The sequence below is a fragment of the Simochromis diagramma genome, unplaced genomic scaffold (assembly GCF_900408965.1).
Source record: "Simochromis diagramma unplaced genomic scaffold, fSimDia1.1 OVJJ01000590.1, whole genome shotgun sequence".
Classification (NCBI taxonomy): domain Eukaryota; kingdom Metazoa; phylum Chordata; class Actinopteri; order Cichliformes; family Cichlidae; genus Simochromis; species Simochromis diagramma.
Genome location: NW_024387057.1, coordinates 1506366 through 1527603, shown reverse-complemented (window position 1 = coordinate 1527603; position 21238 = coordinate 1506366). Strand labels below are relative to the sequence as shown.

The following is a 21238-nucleotide window of genomic DNA, read 5'->3' as shown; positions in this document are numbered from 1 at the left end:
AAGAAAAGTGACTTTAATGAATAAATTCGATTAGTAGAAATAAAACACTGATGCAAAACTTTTGTAGATACTTGGATGTATTTGATAATCAAAAATTGTCATGGATGCAGGAGAGAGGACACAAGTGTGAAAACGGGAAAGGAAGACAAACAGGAATTAAAACCAGAAGAGACACACAAAAAAAGCTAACCTTTCAATCTAAAACAGGAAGTTAAAGATGAAAAACTAACAAAAGACAGAAAGAAGGAACACAGGTAACAGCAAAATAAAACGAACAGATATTATGAAGGTTTATGACAGCTAGTTAATTTTTTTTCCTGGTTTCAAAAATACACATTTTCAAATATTACCACAAATCTGCGTTTGATGATTCACATTTTACTCGCTTTTTGTCTTAAAATTGCACTGACTGTTCATAATCTACTCTGTCTTAATTGTATTTTGGTAGCTGTTACTACATTATTATTATAATTCGTATCCTCTATTATTAATTCGTACCTCTGACTTACACAGGAAGAGTGTAGGAAGTGAATTTAGGAAGTAAATAACAAAAAAAAGAAAAATCTCTTGAAAGCAGAACATGGCAGTGAAGTTTAAGACAATCTTTTTAAGGACAGAGTAGGAGGAAGTACTATGTGATGCAAGATTTAGTCCTGTTTTTACACTCTTTTTCCCTCCTACACCTTTTTCGCCTACAGGTGGCTACTACCTGACCAGCGTGTACGCCAGCCTGCGTCTGATCCAGAGCCTGGACAAGGAGCAGCCGTTCTCGGGCTGCCTGACGCCAGAGGTCCAAGAAGCGCTGAAAGAGTGGAGCTGCAGACGGAGCCGAGAGGCCCAGAGACAGAAAGAGAATCAGCAGAGCCAAGTAGGCGCCGCCTGCTTCGATTGTAGCAGTGCACAAGCCCTAGTAGCATTACATGTGGGTTTGTTGTGGAGTAATGTAGTATACAGCCTTCACACAAACCTCTCTTGTGTGAAATGGTGATTTATGTGTGGACAGCTGCTTATTATGCAGTGAGACAACTCTAATGGGATATTCTGGCCCGTGTGGACGACTTAACGGCAGAAACGGTTTAAAGACACGAAACTGAATCTTACAGGTGGATGAATGACGATCAAAAGAAAAACAAACACATGTGAGGGGGATGTCTTATTTTTTTCTTTCTTTAATCTGTTTTTCTACATGAAGGTTATTACAAACGCAGGGAATTGGATTAAACTGATAATATGGATAAAGAAACTAATGCTAATCAGTAGCTTTGCACAAATCTCCTTACAGTTTTGAGCTTTCTTGGATAACTCTGGTCAAGCCTGTAAAAGTGTGGCTTTTATTCCATTTTTCTTGGACTGGCTCCATAATGTAGTGGTTTGCACGTTTGCCCAACAAGCAGAAGATCTCTGGTTTGATCCCAGGAGGAGATGCAAATCCCTTTGAGGTTGAATCAGTAGGGGCATCTGGCATAAAGAAAATGTGCCAAATTAAACACGCAGAGCTACCCTGCTGTGGCACCCTGTTGGGAATCAGGGAGCAGCCAAAATAAGCTTTTATTTTATTCTATACTTCTTGGCAGATTCTCTCAGCCTGATGGGATGCAAGGCGCCTATTCAGACCTCTCGACTGATGTTTTGCGGCGTTTAAGTCTGGGATTTGATGGGGTCACTTAGGGACAGGCAGAGAGCTGCTTTGAGGCCACTCCAGAGTGGCTGTTTGGTTATTAGCTTCAAGTCACTGTCATGCTAAAAAGGTGAACCGTCGCCTGTTTGTCAGGTGGTTTATCTCCGTCTCTCTGCTCTGATCAGTCTGCCTTTCCCTCAGCTTGATGCTATTACCAAGCAGTGCCTGGCGTTTCCTGGACATCCACCATTTCACACACGCTGACACTCCAACGGATGGATTCAAGGGGGTTTAGGGGTGTCAGCTCGGGGTTTGGTATCTTAACCAAGGATACTTAGACATGTGGCCTGGAGCAGTCAGAGATTAATCCATTGACCTTCTGATTGGACCTGCTGTAACACCTGAGCTACAGCTGCCCAGTGTAAGAAGCAAAGCATCAGACTTGGGTATTAAACAGTCTATCCCCTGCGCGCTCACCAGCACGTCTTAGATTGTAAGAAAGAGGAAGTAATTGTAGGAGCTGCTTGAAGTCTAATTCGCAGCAAGGATGTGGACATTTTATGTCCTGCATCCTGCACGCTCAGTCCTGCTGCTATTTCCAGGTTTAAGAAGACGTCGGAGGACAACTATCTCCTGTCCCAATCTTTTTCTCTAAATGTTTTTTGGGGTTATAAGGCTCATCAGAACAGAATATCTATCCATCAAGGTTCCAATTCAGGATGCTCGGACTGCAGGGCTAACACAGAGAGACAGACAACTATTCACATTCACACCTATGGGCAACTTAGAATCATCAGTTACGTTAACCCCACTAACTGCATCTCTTTGGACTGTGGGAGGAAGCCAGAGTACCCGGAGAGAACATGCAAATGCCACACAGGTGGGGTCGAACCCAGTGAGGCAACAGTGCTAATCACCACTCCACCATGCCGCCTATCAGACCAGAACATCTTTTACTCAGATGTTCTCAATCTGCAGGTTTTGTTCTATTTGCAGAGGAGTCTACTTTGGGGTTTTGATTTCACCCCTTCACCAAGAAACTGTGTGTTTGATTTATCAGTTTGGCAGTTTCAGCATAATTACAGAGTTACTAGAAATAGCTTGTTTAGTAAATGTGAATACTTTCTGGATCTACTCTAGCTTACCTCATACAAGGGCCAAGACAAGTGTTTCCATGCAGCTGCAAAGCTTCTGCATGCTGCTTTGACTAGTGCTGGTGTTGGACAGCAGTATAGCTTTAACCATTTTCTGCACGTTTATGGATTAAACACAAAGCTGCACTCAGAAGCAGGCTACCCTGGCTTCGTCTTTGACTGTCAGAGAATAACAAAGCAAATCATCGCTTGATGGCACCAGTTAAAATCTCTTTTCTTCTGGCAGAACAATCAAAGTCTCTCTCGTATCAAACGTGTGGTCTTTGCAGCTTGGAGCGGCCAGCATCTGCTTAGAACTGTCACAGTGCGCTTTGGCACATAAAAATTGCACGAAAGAAGCAAGTGACATCGAAAAAGAGGTGCTAATCCATCCAAAGAGGTCAGATATTACAGCACATTAATTACACTGATGGCAACACAGTGTTGAGCAACATCACACTGTCCTCTATCTGTGACTCTGGCAGGTGGGGTAGAAAAAAAAGGAGCAGTGACCCACATTTGACTCAAAGTTGATTTCGGGCATCACCGCTGAAGCTTCTTGATGAAGTCGGGGACAGAGCTGGAGTTTTTGGAAAGCCGGTTTTTAAATCAGAGGTGAAAGAGCACACCTGGATTTCCCTGTTTTGGTTTTCTGAGTGCAAACACGTTTCAAATTCATTTGGGGGGATTAGTTTTTAGACATTTTTAGAGGTAATCCTCTGATCTGGGGCCGCCGGCTTACGACCGGTCGTGCACTAATGCGCGCTCACACACACACTAACACACACGCACGCTGACTTTTTACCTACACTCTCCTATTATCACCCTGCTGGCCCCACGTTTGTGTAACGGTCCACCAGATGCCATGGAAAACAGGCATTGTCATCCACAACGTTTCTGTCTCGTCACGTGGTTCCTCTCCTGGCTTCAAATAGCCGATCTAACTCACCCGGCAGCCAGATTTTCCACTGACACAGGCGGGGATCAGTGAGCCAAGTGCTATGAAGAAGTGGGCGGTCAGATAACATGAAATTTATTGAGCTGCATCTACCCATCGAAGCAGGCAAACACAATATGCACACGGACAGCGAGGAGCTCAGTGACTCTGTAAGTTCTGATAATGGCTGACCTGTTGATTATATTTGCTACTGACTGCTTTTTCTTTCTTTTTTTCTGCTTCTTTTAAAAGCCACTTATTCGTCTGTGGTGTGTGTGTTGAGGGAGGCAGGCTGGATGGTTTGTCTGTTTGTGTGTTTCCGTGAGCGACAGGGAAGAGGATTCTCCCTGGTTTCTCAAGGTTGGATGTTTGGTAAAAAGGATTATGTCCAGCATGTTTTCACAGTGTGTGTGTGTGTGTGTGTGTGTGTGTGTGTGTGTGTGTGTGTGTGTGTGTGTGTGTGTGTGTGTGTGTGTGTGTGTGTGTGTGCTTTACAGAGAGTTGTGAGGGCGTCTGTAGGTGGTCGAATCTGACATTATATAATGGCTCAAGTGCCTGAAGAGCAGCGATTGTTGCGATAGACCTGTTAGTTTTGGGTTTGCTCGCTTTTTGTTCTGTGGAAAATGTGAAAAAAGTTTGTGTCTGCTGAGTGGTGGCGGTGGTGGAGGAGAGGGGGGGGGGGACTTCAACAGAGCACCAGAGCAGAGCGAGTTTAATGGATGATATTTGAGTTTGGAAGTGGACTCGCTCGAGTGGATTTATGCCGGGAGTTTGTCAGTGAAGCTGTAACATGAAGCAGAGCAGGGGAAAACAGAGCAGTTTCATGAAGATGGCTTTCGTGTGAAGCTCTCGGACCTGCCGGCTGTGTGTGGGAAGCAGGAGCTTTGTTTAAGAGGCATTTTTCTTTCATGAACGTCCTTTTTCTGTTTTTTTTTTTTTTTTTTTGGCTCATTTATTGTGGCAGCGTATCAGCCCGTGCTTATACAGTCCTCACTCCTCCTCTGACTCCATCTCTCTCCTCCCCCTCGTTTGCCCTCACTCCATAAGCCTCTTGACCTGTGTTTTGCATAAATACAGTATATATATTCACTCCTTTTCTCTCTCTCCCTCTCTTTCTCTCTTCCTCCCTCCCTCGCTGCCTCCAGAGGTGCGTTCGGATACTGTTCCAGGACGGGGAGCGGAGCGCCGTGCGGACGTTGCAGTGGAGAGCCGGGGAGACGAGCCAGGCCCTGGCGCAGCTGTGTGCCGCCACCTTCGGAGTGTCCGACCCGCAGCAATACACCCTGTACTGGCGCAGCGGCGGCGAGATGAGGGCCCTGCCGCCCCAGGCCCAGCCCCAGGACCTGGCCAGCCACAGCGAGGGAGGCCCCTCGCTCTCCTACCTGAGGACCGACCACGACTTCAGCAAGATGCGGCGGCTCACCAGGGGTGGCGCCGTGGACCTGAGCGAGTCGGTGTGTGAGGAGTGAGTGGGAGGCATAGAGGAGGAAGGAGGAGGAAGGAAGGAAGGAAAGGAAGGAGGAGGAGGAGATGGATGGTGGCTCTTGCTTTCTCTCTCTCTTTCTCTCTCTTGTTCTGTCTCTTTTCTCTCTCCGACGGTGTGTTGTGTCTCGTCGTGGGTCGGGACTTTTTCGTGACAAACTGCAGCCCTTCTCCAGACCAGGAGCAGAGCTTTAAAACAAACAAACAAACAAACAAATGGTAAACTCTTCCCTAAATGGACCGACGTGCAGAACAGAGCAGGACCAACGTAGGGGAGTGTTGCCAAAAAGTTGTACTATGTACCACTCAGTGTGGCTGCTAGTGTAAAGGAGTGTGCTGCTTGTGACAATGGAAAATGTGTAATAAATGGATTTTGGTTGTTATTTGAAACATGAACCCAGAGTTATACCACGAAGCGATTACATCATTAAAAACAAAACAAAAAAAAACATGTGAAGAGGCTCGAATCCAAAGACAAATTCTGTGAGACTACTGTTGCCTGGAAACTAATCACTTCCTGCGAGCGCGCGCCGCAAGAAGGCAAATAGTCCACCGCGGTGATGTAACCCTTCCACTGTATAGTTCTGGGTGAAAATTGGATATTTTATTACTTTTTTGGGGTTTTTTTTGCTCCTTTTATGTGTAAATGTCTGCAGATTGATTGCTGGATGGAACTATGCTGTTAAAAGGTGGGGGTACGAGGCTTTCTGTGCCCCCCTCCCTCCCTTCCCCCCACCCCAGTGACAAAAAAGGGGAGATGTGTGATAGCCACGACCAAACCTCAATACCAAAGGGACGAAAAAAGAAGATAAAAGAAAGGCCATCTTGTGACACAACAGCTGTTTGCTTTGAAAGAAATCATGAGGGAATCTTTAAATCAGCTGTTTATTTTTAGGCTCCCCCACAAAGACTATTTTATTTTTACTTCCTGAAGAGAAAAAAAAAGGAAAGCAAAGAAGAAGAAGAAGCTCTTCTCCCAGCTTGCGTATTCTATTTAATGGTTTTGGCAGGTGGAGTAATGGGCGAGTAGGAGGGAAGTGATAGAAAGGCATCATCTCTCTCTGTTTTTAAACCAAGTGAGGGAAGAAAAAAGACGGAAGCGCATCACATCCACACACCAGGACAACAGATTTTACTGAATGACTCGCGAATGTATTTAAAATCTCTCTCAGTGTTTATTCCTTTTCAGAACTGCATCCGTTTCATGTTTCGATTCACCGCTTTTGAGTTCTACTGTTGGCCGAGCCTGTTTTTCTTTCTTTCTTTTTGTTATAAGCGGACTGAGAGGACAGTCTGACCAATAAAACCGGGAGCCTTGCGGCGACTGGTAGAATGTAAATGTGCACGTCGCCAGCCTCTTGGTGACTTCCTGCTGCAAGTCATCACTATCGACTGACTGTTCGACTCAGTGTCGTTATCGATGATCATTATTGTGTGTATTTAAAACTAACTTTGAATAGTTGAATTTGTTGGGTAGATATCGAACCTAAACATGTGGACATTCCAACATTTCTGGAGTTTTTGGATCAGCCGAGTCGGGGGAGGGGAGGAGGTTCAGTTTTGAGATGTGTTTTGAACATTATTGCATGCTTTTTTCATTTTAACGCGAAGGTTCTGCGAATGTGGCGTGCGCGTATGTGTGCGTGTACGTGTGCGTGTATGTGTGCGTGAAGCATGTGTTCATTGTGAGAGCTCACTATTTCTTTTCAGTGTAAAAACACATGACTGTATTTTGTCAGGTAACTCAGTATCGCAATAAAAAAAAATTGCAATATCCGTTCGCCGTGTGGTTACGGTGAGTGAAGCGCTGGAGTGGGGTTGGGAGTGTTGACGGGTGCAGATTTAACCACCAGATGGCAGCAAATACTAACACTGTCATTTCACACCTTCACATCAATTTCTTACTGACTTTGATTGTTGAGACTTATCATTGACTATTTAGTAATTCATGTATTAATCCATTAATTAAGCCATCAAGCCAAGTCCTGCTTTTGGATTCATGATCATGTTATTTAAAAGGTCTCATGGAAAAAAAGATTAAATTATATTTTTTAAATGAAAGGCACTAACATCTGCACTCATTGGTCACTAGTACCAGGTTGGAGCCCTGTTTTCCTTCAGAGCTGCTTTAATTCTTCATGGCACAGATTCCTCGGGAATGTCGGTCCATGTTGACATGACAGCATCACACAGTTGGTGCTCATCCATGATGAGAATCTCCTCTTCATCCACATCCCAAAGGTGCTCTGTCGGCCTGAGATCTCGTGGCTGTGGAGGTCATTTGAGTTCAGTGAACCCATTGTCATGTTCAAGAAACCGGTTTCATCTGAGCTTTGGGACATGGTGTGTAGCAGCAATAAGGAGATGCTGCACTGTGGCCATAAAGGGATGGACATGGTCAACATCAGGCTGTGGGGTTTAAATGATGCTTAGTTTGTACTAAGGGGCCCAAAGTGTGCCAACAAAATGTTCCCCCACATTAATGCACCTCGAGCCTGAAACATTAATAAATCCACGTTTGTTCCAAATTCTGACCCTCCTTTCCAAAGGTCAGAGCAGAGCTTGATACGCATCAGACTAGGTAACACATTTCTCATCATCTGTTGTCCAGTTTGAATTGTAGCCTCAGTTTTATGTTCTTAGCAGACAGGAGTGGCACCCGGTGTGGCCTTCTGCTGATGTAGCACATCTGCTTCCAAGGCCAGTGTGTTGTGGATTCAGAGATGCGCTTCTGCATACCTTACTTACTTACTTACTAAGCAATCTGGCCTATTCCTCTCTGACTTCAGGCCTGAACAAGACATTTTTACGCAGAGATCTGCTGCTCACTGGATATTTTCTTTTTATTTCAGACTGTACTCTTTAAACCACAGAGATGTTTTTGTGGGAAAATCCTGATAAATCACCAGTTTCTGAAATACTCAGACCAACAACCATGACACATTCAAAGCCACTTAAATCACATTTCTTCCTCATTCTGATGCTCAGTTTGAAGTTTTGCAGGTTGTCTTCATCATGTCTATATAGCTGAATGCATTAGCTTGCTGCTATTTGATTGGCTGATTAGTTAATTGCAGCAATGAGCAGCTGAACTGGTGTACCCAGTTAAGACAGTGTATGTACCCAATATTATATATATGAGAGAAGTAACAGGTCACATTTTGCATCATTTTTCATCGCTTACAGCAAGAAATATGTACAATAAAAAACAATTCTGTTTGACATTTATTTAAAAAAAAAAAAAAAAAAACAAACCCACCAATAAATTCTTTACAGGTTTTTTTCCCCACTCAGAACATTCAAATGTTCAGCCTGTATTTGCCAGTCCATTGAACATTTATTTTTACAGATAATAATAAGAATCTCTCAATCTCTCAGAACGGGAGGAGCAACAAATCAGGAATCAAACTGGGACCGAGGCAAAATGAGCAGCACCAAAGGGCAGAAACACAGGTGTTATAACAAAGGCCAAACTATAAATACACTGAGAAGTGACAAACAGGTGAGGAACGAGATGCAGGTGAGAGTAACACACAATCAGTCACAGTCGGGGCTTTGGGGAGGGCAGACTGGAAGCTATACTACCATTCACAGTTAAACAGATAAAAATAACCCCAGAGACCTACACAGACCCGCATACGCACTGAACAAGTCAGGAGTAAGGAAACACAAAGGGAGGAACAACCAGGAACCCTCGGGAGGCTGCCACTAATAATAATAATAATATACATCAACCAAAACTAAGATTAAAGTGCAGGGGAAAAAGCACAAAAGACCTAAACTAATAGTTTATATGAGCCAATAATAAAAGTTAAACTTTTGATAATAACAATAAGCTAACACCACCAACCATATAAACAGAGTAAAGAAAAGAGGATCCCTGTGATTAGATGCCAAGCTAGCCAAAGTAAAAACTGGGTAAGTTTTGTGTTTGAGGAAGATCTTTGACTGTAATCTATTTTTGATTAAATCAAGTTTAGCGAGTAAACTTTACTGACAAATATTTCTAAGAAACAGTAGCAAACAGGTTACTTTTTGGTTGGCATAATGTGGAGTCCCAAAATGAATTAGTAATAGAGTTTAACAAAATCATTTAATTTCAGCTTTACATTTAAGTCATTTTTATCTAAATATTCGTGTTTTTGTGTTATAATAGCCTTGTGAGTATTGCACAAGAATAAATTAGGTCTCAGTTAAGATAAAATGTTAAGTTTTTTTCTGTATTTTTTAAAATGGTCTTCAACAATAGTTCTCCAGACTTTCTAAAGGTTTTTCAAAGACTTCCTTTCAGGGAGGCATGTGACTGGCATGTTCAGACTGTGCTGAAGATTAAAGGTGGTTAATACTTTGTTTTGGCCTCCTTTTCTGAGTTTGTATATACATTTGCACACGTTTCAATACATTGCTGGATCTGTTTCCCATTTTTTCAGTAACATATAAAAAAATGAGGGGTGACTCAAAACTTTTGCAAAGTACTGAAGCACAGATCTATTAGTTTTAAAAAGGTTAAATAAAACATAAACTTGCTATTAATGCAACAAATAAATTCCTGAAATTTTTTAACTTTAGTCATCAAAGTTTCATCAAACGGTCCAAAGAACATGACCTGGATAAGCGAGCACCTACACAGTCCAAAACACTGTTATATTTAGAACAGTATGTAAAAGCTGAAAAAACCTAAATTGTGTTTTTAATGATAAAACTTGTAATTTTGCTCAATTAAAACTGTTTTGAATAGAGATGAGACTGTGAGAGGTACGGAGTTAATATTTAAAAGTACAAAACCTAGTTCATATTTTCCTCATTTTTAATTTGTGTTTTTAAAATTCTGTTTAACTCAGTTTTATTTTATCTGACTCCACCTCCCAGCTTCTGCAGCACTCCCAGGCCTTTCTCCTGGTATTCTTGTCTAGTCATCCAGAAGGATTCTTTGTCTTTCATGATGTTGGCCAGCACAGCACCACCCATGAACACCATGTGTTTTCTCCTGGGAGGGTCCTCGATTCGGATCTTGAACTTCTGCAAGGGTGAAGAGAAAAGTCAGGAGAGGTCATTAAAACACGGAGCCCTAATATTTAAGTACAACAATTCTTTCCTTTAAGTCTTTTTTTTATATTCTGTGCTGCTACGAAGAAAACTGCTAAAAGAGAAACGACCTCAGTAATGAGGTTAACAAAATAAACCTTCAATTTCTAGATATGTATTTAATTAATATGACAAATGTCACACTTTATTGGTTTGGCTTTAAAACAACAAAAAGTAAATGCATTTTGGTATTTGTAATAAAATAGCCCAAACTTATTTTTAATACAAAGAAAAAGAGATAACCTTAACCTTAAATGTTGCAGAGCGTCAAATGTGGAATTCAAACCGAGCTTTTTCTAAACTTTTATCTCATAAAGATATTTAAATTCAGAGAGTTTATATCACAGCCAAACTGGACCTGCTGTGGAAAAACCTGCATGCAAGTAGCCCTCAGGTTCAGTGAATAAAACAGAGCATCTATATGAATGCTTGGTGACATTTATTAAATAACTGGAAAATGTATTCTATAAACATTTCGTCAGTTCATGATACAGATGACACTGATCATCAGTAACATTATATTTATGCAAATGCACTGAAGAACGCCTTACAGGCTCTTAATCGAATCCATTCTCTACTGACATTAATATGAAAGCTCTTACTGATAGTTTCTCAGTGTCTCCCTTGAGCACTCTTTCCAGGTAGAGCTGCTTGATCTCTCTCTCGAGCCTGGATGGGAGGCCCGGGTACATGGTGGTCCCCCCGGACAGAACAATGTGCTTATAGAAGTCGGCCCTGCATGGGAACGCAGACGAGAGACGGACCTGATCAAGGCGTGTTTGCAGTAGTTCAGCTTCATTAATTAGAGAAAAGTGAGAGAGGAGGATTGGACCTGAGGTCAATGTCTGCAGCCTGGATGGTGTTAAACAGCAGCTCGGCTACTCCAGCTCCTTCCACGTTGATGAGATGAGGCTGGAAAAGAGCTTCAGGAGCCCCGAATCGTTCTCCGCCCACCTTCACCTGCCTGCCATCAGGAAGCTGCACAAATGAGAGGAATCGGTTATTTTTTCTGACGTTTCTCGACTTTAGGAGGCAGAATAAATTAAAGCTTGCTCCAACGTACCATGAATGTCTCCACCAGGTAAGTGGTCTCTGTGGCCAAATGCTGCTCTTGCTCAATGTTGTATGCCACATAGCAGAGCTTCTCCTTCAGCATGCGCACGGTCTCAAAGTCAGCAGTGTGGTTGAAGGCGTAGCCGCGAAGCAGCAGGAGCTGATGGGAAGAACATTTTTTTCACACATATGTTTGCTGTGAAACTGTACATATACTTTCCTTACACTAAAAAAAACCCAACTCTTTGCCCGATCACTGATCTTTCCAGCTCACCTTAATGAGGTAGCGTGTGACATCACGTCCTGCGATGTCCAGCCTGCGTGTAAGGTGGGGCAAAGAGAAGCCCTCGTACACTGGACAGATGTGGGTGACACCGTCTCCTGAGTCAACTACAACACCGGTAAGCAAACCTGTGGACAGAGTCATTTAACAAAGCAGGAGTTAAAACTGACCAAATATCCAGTCAATTGCACGGTTAACAGCAGGTCAGGATTTAAACCCTTTATTTTTGTGCAGCGTTTCACGCCCTCTCACCCTGAGCGTACAGAGTGAGCACGGCCTGGATGGCCACGTAGATGCCGTAGAACTGGTACTTCTCAAACATGATTTCAGCGATTTTCTCGCGGTTTTTGGTCGGGTTCATGGGCGGCTCAGTCAGTAGGATCTTGGATAGAAAACATACACAAACTCAATAATAATCTAGTCCTTGTACAGTTTTTTTTTTCCATTCATTTCCGTCTTTGTCTGTCTTACACGGGTTCATACCTTGCATTCTTTTGGGTTGATGTCCAGGCATTCTGAGCCAAAGGTGTAGTCCCACAGGTGGAGCATGTCCTCCCAGCAGCGCACCATGCCATTCTCCATGGGGTAGGACATCTCCAGCATGGAGCGACACTCGCTGGCCTCTTCTCCCACCATTAGATCCTGGTGGAAAAGATGACAGGGACAGGAAATATTAATGGTTTTGTTTTTGCTCTTCTTTGTCTGACCTACAGCAAAGTATAGGTTTAATAAATAATAATAAAAAAGCATCAGTTTGATTTTTGTTGTTTCTGTTGAAACGTTTTAAATATACTGTATAAAATATTAAGTTACAAACATGCACATCCATACACAAGTACAAATATAAGACTGCTATCCTGGGAAACCTGGTGTTTCAAGTGAACACTAAATAAAAAATCTATGAAAATGTGATGTTTATTACACAACAGCTTGCCTTAATTTGTTTACTTATTTATTTGTACCAATGACCTTTTCATGCTTTCTCTGCTCCGGTCCTGCAGGGATTGTCAGGTTAAAAGGTCTGAATGATCTCAGGTTACACGAGTCTATGAACTCAACAGTCTCAGCATCTTAGGAAGCTAGCAGGTGTGCACTTCTAAGACGCTTTAAGCTGAGACACAGGAAGTTGATGAGAACCAGACATAAAGAGGATCAAGTCTCAGGATGTGTATCTAGATCTTATAGATGGCTACACCAATCAGCTGCAGCATTAAAACCATCCAATTTCTTTCATTTATCCAGTCAAAGGTTGCTGGAGCCTATCTTAGTTGTCACATGGTGGGACACAGGGTACACCCTGGACATGCCACCAATCTGGCACCGGGGTAACACACACTCCACATTCAGAGGCTCCAGACACCACTGTGCCATCTCGAACATTAAAACCACCTGAGTAATATAGTGCAGGTCCCTGTATTGCTGCCAGAACAGCTCTGACTTTTCTAGACGTGGACCTTGAGAGTCCTGTGGGTTACTGGGTGGGACCATTGTGGTTGTAGTCTACGTCTTGGCTATTTATTATGTTCTTAGCAGTAGTTTTTGTGGTGTTGCAGGGCCCCTTATCCTTCTTGGGAATGCTGTAGTGCTTCGACACCAGGTTTCTCAATAGAGCACTAAACTTTAACAGGATGACTCACCTGGTTTTAATGCTGTTTGCTGTTAATAGAACTCTGCACACAGTAGATGTAATTTCCCCCATTTCCCTTTATTTCATCTTTTTTTAATGCTCCATTCTGACTTTAGGTTAACTGAAAGACCCATGTGTAGTCCTTTCATTTACATCAATCTTACCTTTATCTCAATGTTGCCCATTCTGGCGGATGATCGTATGATTGGCCGGCCCACCAGGGCTGGGAAGATGTGCTTTGGGAAGTTGGAGCCGGCAAAACCACACTTGACAAACTGCACAGGGATGTGAAAATGAAACTGAGAGCCAGTTTGTGTTTGTGTAGCCCTGCATTAAGGCTAAACATATTAATTGTACTCTTGCACTAAAAGCCTTTTGTGCAGGTAAAATTCCATTCATAAATCAGGTTTGTTCATTTTAATCTGATGCTGGATTAATCTGCCTCCAAGGACCTGACCTAGAGTGTATTACTGCAATGCATTTAACAAATTGTTTCTTATTTAACAGACAGTGGCGAGAGCAATTTCATCACGTTTACTGGCACTCATTTGGAAAGCACACACACACACTATACATATATATATATATATATATATATATATATATATATATATATATATATATATATATATATATATATATATATATATATATATATATATATATATATATATGTATAGTGTGTGTGTGTATATATTATATATATATATACACACACATATATAATTTTTATTATTTTACGCAGCCTTTAAACAGCAATAGATTTACCAAATTTCCCATGCTTTCCTATCTGCCATAACTACTCCTCCTACACTGTCTTAACTTGTCCATGTGGGCACAGACACACATTCCTTAGCCTGGAGGGATGCAATGCATTCCTAACAGGGGTAAAAACACGACTGTTTCTGGTTGCAGCAGGTAAAGTCTGTCAATGCGCATCTTCCTCCGGAAATCAACCACTGAGTGCCACTTCTGTGATTTTATCTCCTCTGATAAGTCTCTCTTCCTGGTTTTTGTCCAATGTCTGCTCACATCAAAGCACCACAGCCATTTATGGTGGTGTGCGCATACTAAAGGCAGGAGTGACAAGTCCAGACAGATGTGGAATCACACAGCAGTGCACTTTGTCTCACACCCAGGACTTCTTCACATATTTGCCATTAAATGATCCAGATGATTGACAATAAAACAAATAAGATAGACATCGATGCAAAAGGTTACTTTGCATCAAGATATCTTAAAAAGACATGCAGTTAACATGATTATTTTTCATGCTAAAACGAAATGCTAATGGAAAGAAAAATAAAAGACAACATCCAGTACTGTTAACAGGATATCTGACTATGTGGTAATATACTGCAGAGTGCTTGACTTACCCCTGTCCCATTGTCACTGACCACCACTTTCCTCCCCTGGCTGTCCATTCTTAATTAATATTGCAAAAATCAAAATACCCCCACCCGTCTGCACAGGAACCTCACTGACATACAGCCGATTGTGTGTTATGTGCAGCCCTAAGATTGCACATAAGTGTAGCAGTGGCTAAAAAGTGACAGGTCTGTTTTGCTGCTCCTTCTGGTGTGGGTGGGATTACTGAGCGTGACAACACCCATTTTTGTGGTCAGGCAGGAAGAAGAACTATTCTACACTGTGTTGTTATGAGATAAGAAAAGAGGAATTTACACAAACATGTGACTGACATTTTGCACATTTTGCATTTCACTTACCTCTAAATGTCCTTTAGTCACAGCTGAGGAAACGCTTCTGTATATGTTCACTTCGAGGTTGGTAAAGAACTGTTTGTTGTTTGTTTGTTTTTGTTGCTTTGTAACATAATACTATACAATACGTTGGAGGTCTGATATTTATTAAGTTGTACTATATACCATTCGTTCATTTTTTTAAAGTTACACATCCAATATCTGAGTAGTTTTTAACCTATAACAGCCTGACGGTGCAGAACTTTTTGAATGGCAGCAGCATGTTTTCTGTCAGTGCTGACATAGTTTTAAACTGAAATTACAGAGCAACATATGATTAAAAGGTATAGTTTAAATGACTATTTGTGTTGTTATCTTTAATAACAAGATAAAAACAGTAAATCATTTGTAATTTCCCAAATTTCAGCAATTTCACAACATTTAGCGTGAATCCAAATTATGGGTGAGTGCCAGAAGAAACCTGTTTTAATATTTTACCTTTTTTTGTTTGTTTTGTAATCCCTGTAATGACATGGCTCCTTTCTGCTCGTCATGCAGCTTGCTTAGCTTCTACTTTCAACTTCTTATAGGTTTAAGGTTAAAAAAAAAAACGTCTATTTCCGGCCGCCATCTTTGTTTAGTTTGAGAACCAACCTCATCTACAGAGGAGCAAGTCTTTTTTGTGAAAGACAGACAGCATTTGTTCCTGGTAAGTCAGGTAAGTCTCTCCAAACAACATTTCAACATATATATTTTTTATGGAAGCTGCAGACATTTGTGAATTGTGCATTTCTCTTCAGAAACGTATGCTAGCATGGTGTCTGTTAGTATAAGAGTTAGCTAGTACTATCTAGCTAACTATTATAGCTTATAAGAGATAGCTAGAACTATCTATCTATCTATCTATCTATCTATCTATCTATCACAGATGGCTGTATAAACTGTCATGTGAAAAAGACCATTTTCACAGTACCCCCTTACTGCTTTCATGGGAATTTAGAGGGCTGGTATCAGCCACGTGCTGCAGATCAATTGCATTTGACTAATTGATCAAGAGCATTCGTGAGCTCCTCTCTAAAAGCAGAAGTTTTGGCATTTTGTTGGGCTGCAGCATACATGTGTGTGTAACATAATGCCTTTATCTTCCCAGCAAAAAGCCACTACAATGCTCACAGTTATTTTAAAACGACCTATACAGCTACATCTCAGAGTCTGCAGGCCTCAGTTAGCATTTTAAATGTTCAATTAGACAAACGTTTGATAAGAATGGGCTGTTTGGAAAATCTCTTTTCTCTAAAAAGAACATGGCAGCACAGGTTAAGTTTGCAAAATTGCATGTGAACAAATCAGATGAGACCAAAGTGCAGATGTTTGGCTGTGATGCACGGCACCACAAATCGCAACCAAACACAGCATATCAGCTCAAACACCTCATGCACAGTGATGGAGGGGTGATGGTTTAGGCTTTGCAGCCACAGCACCTGAACACGTCGCAGTCACTGAGTCAAATTCCTCTGTTTATTAAAGTATTCTAGAGTCAAATGTGAGGTCATCTGTCCAACAGCTAAAGCTTGGCTGAAACTGTGTCATGCAACAGGACAATGATGTCAAACAGAGAAGCAAATCTACAACAAATAGTCTGAAAAAATAAAAGAATCAAAGGGCTGCAATGGTCCAAAGTCCAGACCTCAACCTGATTGAAATACTGTGGTGAGACAGAGAGCTGTGCATAAATGACTGAACCGATGCAGTGTTGTAAAGATGAGTGGGCTAGAATTTCTCCACAGTGATGCGAGAGACTGATAAGTCACACAGAAAATGATTGCTTCAAGTTATTATTAACATAACTACATAAGTCCTGGTATTGCAATTGTAACTGTAACCCACTGCAGAGTAGTTTAAAAAACTCAAAATCTTTACACCTTATATTAATATGATACTTAAAGGCGTATTCAACAGGCTATATCTGATTCTTTGTAAGCCTTGAGTAAATCTGTGGCTTCATGCTGATTTTGTTTGGTGAAAAAAGCTCAAGCCTTTTTGATATTGAAGGTGATTTAAAGAAAGACAAACAGTGCATTCATACTGATCATAGCTAAAAAGAGACTGCATCGCTTTGGATAAAAATAGGTTCATTTATTTACACAAAACATTACAAAATACACATTTATCATTGAAACGATACTTTATGAGAAATGATGGTCGTTAAGAAAGACAGCAAACAGTAGGCCTTTGCGTGTGTCGTTGTCATGAGGACAGTCTCATGCCTGATTAGGTCTCACTGTTCTCAGATGTAATAGGCACATTGAGTTAAGACCGACGAGTGTGTTTTATTCTCTCTGATTCCTCTTTCACCTCTGCGTCGGCTCCTGCAGGAATTCGTCATCATCAGAGCAGCTCAGGAGCATTTCCAGCAGATTTCGATCAGCGAAGAAGGTAAAACAGCCCACAATGACATGGTTTGTATTTTAAGCAGCATGTGTGCACGGGTGATGAGTTACAGTTCAGTCTCTCTAAACGCGTTGCATTGCAAAACAGTGATGCCCTTAGTTCCATTTTAAGGCAGTGAAATGTGTTGAGTTGGTACGTCCCTATGTTAACATGCAAACTGCAGCGCAGCAAGACAGATTTTATACATTTACTGGCTGTTTTTTATTTTAATAAATTTGCCTTTATCATCATTAAGTGTGTCACCACTGGCAGCTGTGCATTTTTTGAATGTAATTTTTCAGGAGTGATAAAACTGTAACACTGTAGCACGCCAGTTCTAGGGGATTTTCACAGTTTGTTTTTGGTTCTTATCTGAAGATAATCAAATGAAACAATGTGCGTGTTAACATACTGACATACAGTAACAGCCTGCACAAGGCATTTTTCTTTTTGTAGCTTCCATAAAAACTGAGAAAATTTTCTCTACCAAAATAGCATTCAACCTTAAAATATTAATATTCACAATCTCTTCTAAAGCTCATAGGCATGATCTCTACAAATACTTCGCCTGAGAGTTTGAAACTCAACTGGATGTTTATCTTTTTACAGCACTGAGTCACATTAAACTAATACATAACAGTCAGAGTCATGTGCCATGGTGCTTTTTTTTTTTAAGTGCATATCTTTACTTTGTCCACTCACATCCACAACAAGTGGTCTCATCCTTGCCCTCCTCCCACCGAGAACAGCTCTAATGTGTCTGCAGTCACGCTGAAAGTTCAAGTGTCTTTGTAAGTGTGTCTGGGTCTGATCACAGACAGTAGTAAGAGTCTGCCCGTCTGCGACAGAGAGTCCCTCGTCTCAAGACTCAAACTCGCTGTCGCTGCTGACGGAGATCTCCGGGGTGGAGGCCCCGGTTCCTCTGGGCTCGGGCTCTGTGCTGCAGTCGCTGGCCTCGGGGCTGCCCGGGTGGCGAGGGGAGGCGGGCAGCAGGTGGGGGTGATGGTGGCGTCCCTGGAGGGAGCCGTTGGGAGAGCTTTCAGAGGGCAGGAGGGAAGGATCCTGCTGCAGCCTGCATCAGGGGACAGAAAAGAGAAGAAGAGTGAGAAGTCTTGTTTTTAAGAGTGCGAGTGTGGGACAAATTAGTCTCTTTAACTTGACTAAACAGGGTTTCTCTCTCTTTCTGAGTCATAACTTGTATAAAATGTGGAATTTCTGAGATACCTGTTCTTTGCTGAGGCAGCTCTGTCTCTTTGCCGGCGGTTCTTGAACCAGTTCCCGACTTGCGTAGGTGTGAGCCCGGTGGCCTGGGCGAGGTGGCGTTTCCTGGACGGATTAGGATACGGATCTTGGAGATACCACTCTCGTAGCAAACTGCGAGTTCTTTCCTGGGTAAGAATTAAAATGATGTGGATCATTAAAGACTCTACGTGTCTCATATGACGGATCAACCGAAGGTGACGACAATAAAGTGGTTAGTGTTATTTTAATATCATCCTATTAAACCGCAATAATCACTCTTATATGATACCAGGTATAATCACATTAGTCCGGATTTATAAATAGATAAACACAATCTACATTAGAAGCACACATAACAATGTTTATCCACTAAATTGGATCATGCTAAGTGGTTTAATAAGCTGCTGGAGAAGCTACCCCTCCTGAGGGTTGGAATTAAAGATTAACTCTGAGTGATACTTCACCACCCTGCCACTAGAGGGTGCTCACACTTTCAGACACACACTTCCAAGAGGAAAAGTGCATTTTTACTTCCCCCAAACATACTATTTTGTATCTTTAAAGCTGTACTTTGTATACTTTTACCGATTTGTGATTTATAAACTGCACTTTAAAAGCCAAAAATGTCGCCAAATTGCCTCCTGAGGAACTGCAACAAATCTCATGGCATCAAAATGTAACATTTTCTTTCTTTCTTTCTTTCTTTCTTTTGAGTTGAGCTTCTCTGCACATCTGGAAAGCATTGTTAATGTGTCACAAGAAAAAAGTTTTATAAATCTAACAGAAGAAGTCTTGCTGTGCAAACCAGCAGTCTGCAAGGTGTGCATTGGAAATTGTTCTCTTAAACATGGCTACAGAACAAGAAGAGGAATTTTGCTGAAACCACAATTTTAACACAGATCCACGGAGGAACTTTCCTTTTAAACACACACGCAGCTGCATCATACAGATAAGCTTAGATTAGTTTTGTCATATCTGCACAAAAACAGTTTAACTCTAATGAAATTATTCAACTTTGTTTTTTTTAAAGTAGGAAAGTCTCAGAAATTTCTGATCTGAGGGAAAACCCATGACTCTGACCGTCATCATTTTAACAGCTCAAAGACCAGCCAGCACGAATACAACAGTTGTTAAAAATACATACAACATGTTAAAAAGCCCTGATTTATTAGTTAATGTGTAGTTTGCGGAAATGTTTATGCTTGTTGTAGCAGCCTCTGATGGCACTGCAGAGTCCGTGTTTTCCCTCTGTCACCAAAAGCCACGAGAGTGAAACCACAACCCTACCTTGAAGCAGTGCGTCTTCTGCTCGCCGTCCCAGATGGTGCGGGGCAGCGGGAACTTCTTGCGGATGCGGTACTTCTCCACCGGGCCCAGGGGTCTCCCACGGAGCCTCTCTGCCTCTCGGTAGTGCGCGTCCAGCCACAGGTCTTGCAGCTTGGCGTGAGACTCGCGCGTGAAACGGTGACTCTGCAGGATTTGGTAAAGAGCCTCGAAGTTCCCTCCGTGAAACGCGACCAGCGCTCTGGCTCGCATTATGGATTCGTGTCGGTTGAGCGCTTCCCCGGCGGAACCAGGGACGGCGGCTGGCAGGGACCAGAGGAACCGACCGAGGCGCTCGATATCCCCGGTCTCCTCCAGGTTCTCGCACACCCGAGCTACCTGGTCCGGTGTGAACATCGGCAGGGGGAACATCTCGACCTGTTGCTTCGCAGCAGCTCAGAGAAGAAGTGAAGAAGTGGCCAAAAGACGCATGAAATGCTGTATCCGTGCGTAAAGCCCCGCGCGCTCTCTGCCGCTCTCCTTTTTTCAGATGCTGCAGGTTTATTGACACTTGTCTCAATTATCTAGAGCCTGTCTTATGTAACGGAGTTTTTCCTGGTATCTGTGCAAATTGCTTCGGGGAAGCCGGTGTGAAGGGCGTAGGCTGTTCCAGGTTTAGACGAGCATAGGTAAATGAAGAAAGAGGACAAGGAGTCGGCCAGTATTTATAGCGGGATACAATTAGCATCTCTGTGGTTGTTTTGAGAAGGATTATACATCCCGGCCATTAGCCTCTTAGTGGGGGGTACTGTGTACAGAGGTGGCTGGCTGATCAGCTTGTTTGGCTTAGCCTGAGGATACATTGACTGCCAGAATGACTGCAGTGAGCAAACAAGTGAGGTTAGGTTGGTTAATCGGTGGAGATGGACCAGTGGAGTTGGAGCCCTGCTGGATGATGGGCTGGAGGAAACCTGGGCAAGAAAGGGTGCAGGCCACAAAATGGCTCAGTGTCTGAAGAGGAGGCCAATCAAGACTCAAAAAATGCAAAATAAATACAATTTTTGGGAGGTTTTCTGTTAAAGCTGTTCTGCCTTTATGTCACCAGTGATAGTCTGATATCTGACAGTATTTCTGCCACACACTTGGATGCCACAATGAAACCCGTATGTCCCTTGATATAAAAAAAAAATGTCACATTTGCCTGGACATTTGGCCCAGAGGGAATGTCGGACACAAAGCTGTAGGGATCTCCCCACCAGCTAATACCCCTGTAATTAAAGCAGACATGGTTGCACATCGGCTATCCTCTGCGACCTCTCGTCAGGCCGAGACATAATGAAAACGCCCCTGGACATCGACGTGCAGCAGAGTGACTCCAGGACATG

At 42.3% G+C, this 21238-nt stretch overlaps 3 protein-coding genes and 1 long non-coding RNA gene across 4 annotated transcripts in view; 2 read left to right on the top strand and 2 right to left on the bottom strand.

Moving 5' to 3' along the window:
• The window catches only part of si:ch211-168d1.3 (ras and Rab interactor 2), a 51238-nt gene extending 43282 nt beyond the window's left edge, over positions 1–7956 (top strand). Inside the window, exons 11-12 of the mRNA XM_040045131.1 lie at positions 699–868; positions 4834–7956. Of these exons, the coding sequence (XP_039901065.1) occupies positions 699–868; positions 4834–5157 (494 nt within the window). The 3' untranslated portion in view covers positions 5158–7956. The remainder of the gene's footprint in view (positions 1–698; positions 869–4833) is intronic.
• A 421-nt stretch (positions 7957–8377) lies between these two features.
• Positions 8378–14792, bottom strand: zgc:101810 (uncharacterized protein LOC493612 homolog). Its single transcript, XM_040045132.1, has 9 exons — positions 14595–14792; positions 13383–13493; positions 12075–12233; positions 11844–11973; positions 11583–11719; positions 11319–11468; positions 11088–11233; positions 10858–10990; positions 8378–10189 (listed from the first exon to the last, which is right to left on the bottom strand). The coding sequence occupies exons 1-9, from the start codon at positions 14640–14642 to the stop codon at positions 10019–10021; spliced, it is 1185 nt and encodes a 394-aa protein (XP_039901066.1). The 5' UTR covers positions 14643–14792; the 3' UTR covers positions 8378–10018.
• Positions 14793–14821: 29 nt separating this feature from the next.
• On the top strand, positions 14822–17599 carry LOC120741990. The gene is made up of 2 exons (XR_005697737.1): positions 14822–15636; positions 17294–17599. It is a non-coding gene; the product is annotated as an uncharacterized LOC120741990 (long non-coding RNA).
• A 473-nt stretch (positions 17600–18072) lies between these two features.
• six7 (SIX homeobox 7) lies at positions 18073–20612 on the bottom strand. The gene is made up of 3 exons (XM_040045133.1): positions 19878–20612; positions 18573–18736; positions 18073–18420 (listed from the first exon to the last, which is right to left on the bottom strand). The coding sequence occupies exons 1-3, from the start codon at positions 20283–20285 to the stop codon at positions 18210–18212; spliced, it is 783 nt and encodes a 260-aa protein (XP_039901067.1). The 5' UTR covers positions 20286–20612; the 3' UTR covers positions 18073–18209.
• Between the last annotated feature and the right edge of the window lie 626 nt (positions 20613–21238).

Coding starts and splice junctions, on each gene's coding strand:
- zgc:101810 (XM_040045132.1), bottom strand. CDS start 14,642: ATGGACAGCCAGGGGAGGAAAGTGGTGGTCAGTGACAATGGGACAGGG. Junction 12,234..13,382: donor TGGGCAACATTGAGATAAAG/GTAAGATTGATG, acceptor CTTTTCCACCAG/GATCTAATGGTGGGAGAAGA. Junction 11,720..11,843: donor GCTCACTCTGTACGCTCAGG/GTGAGAGGGCGT, acceptor CTCTGTCCACAG/GTTTGCTTACCGGTGTTGTA.
- six7 (XM_040045133.1), bottom strand. CDS start 20,285: ATGTTCCCCCTGCCGATGTTCACACCGGACCAGGTAGCTCGGGTGTGC. Junction 18,737..19,877: donor AGAAGACGCACTGCTTCAAG/GTAGGGTTGTGG, acceptor ATTCTTACCCAG/GAAAGAACTCGCAGTTTGCT. Junction 18,421..18,572: donor GCTGCCTCAGCAAAGAACAG/GTATCTCAGAAA, acceptor CCCCTGATGCAG/GCTGCAGCAGGATCCTTCCC.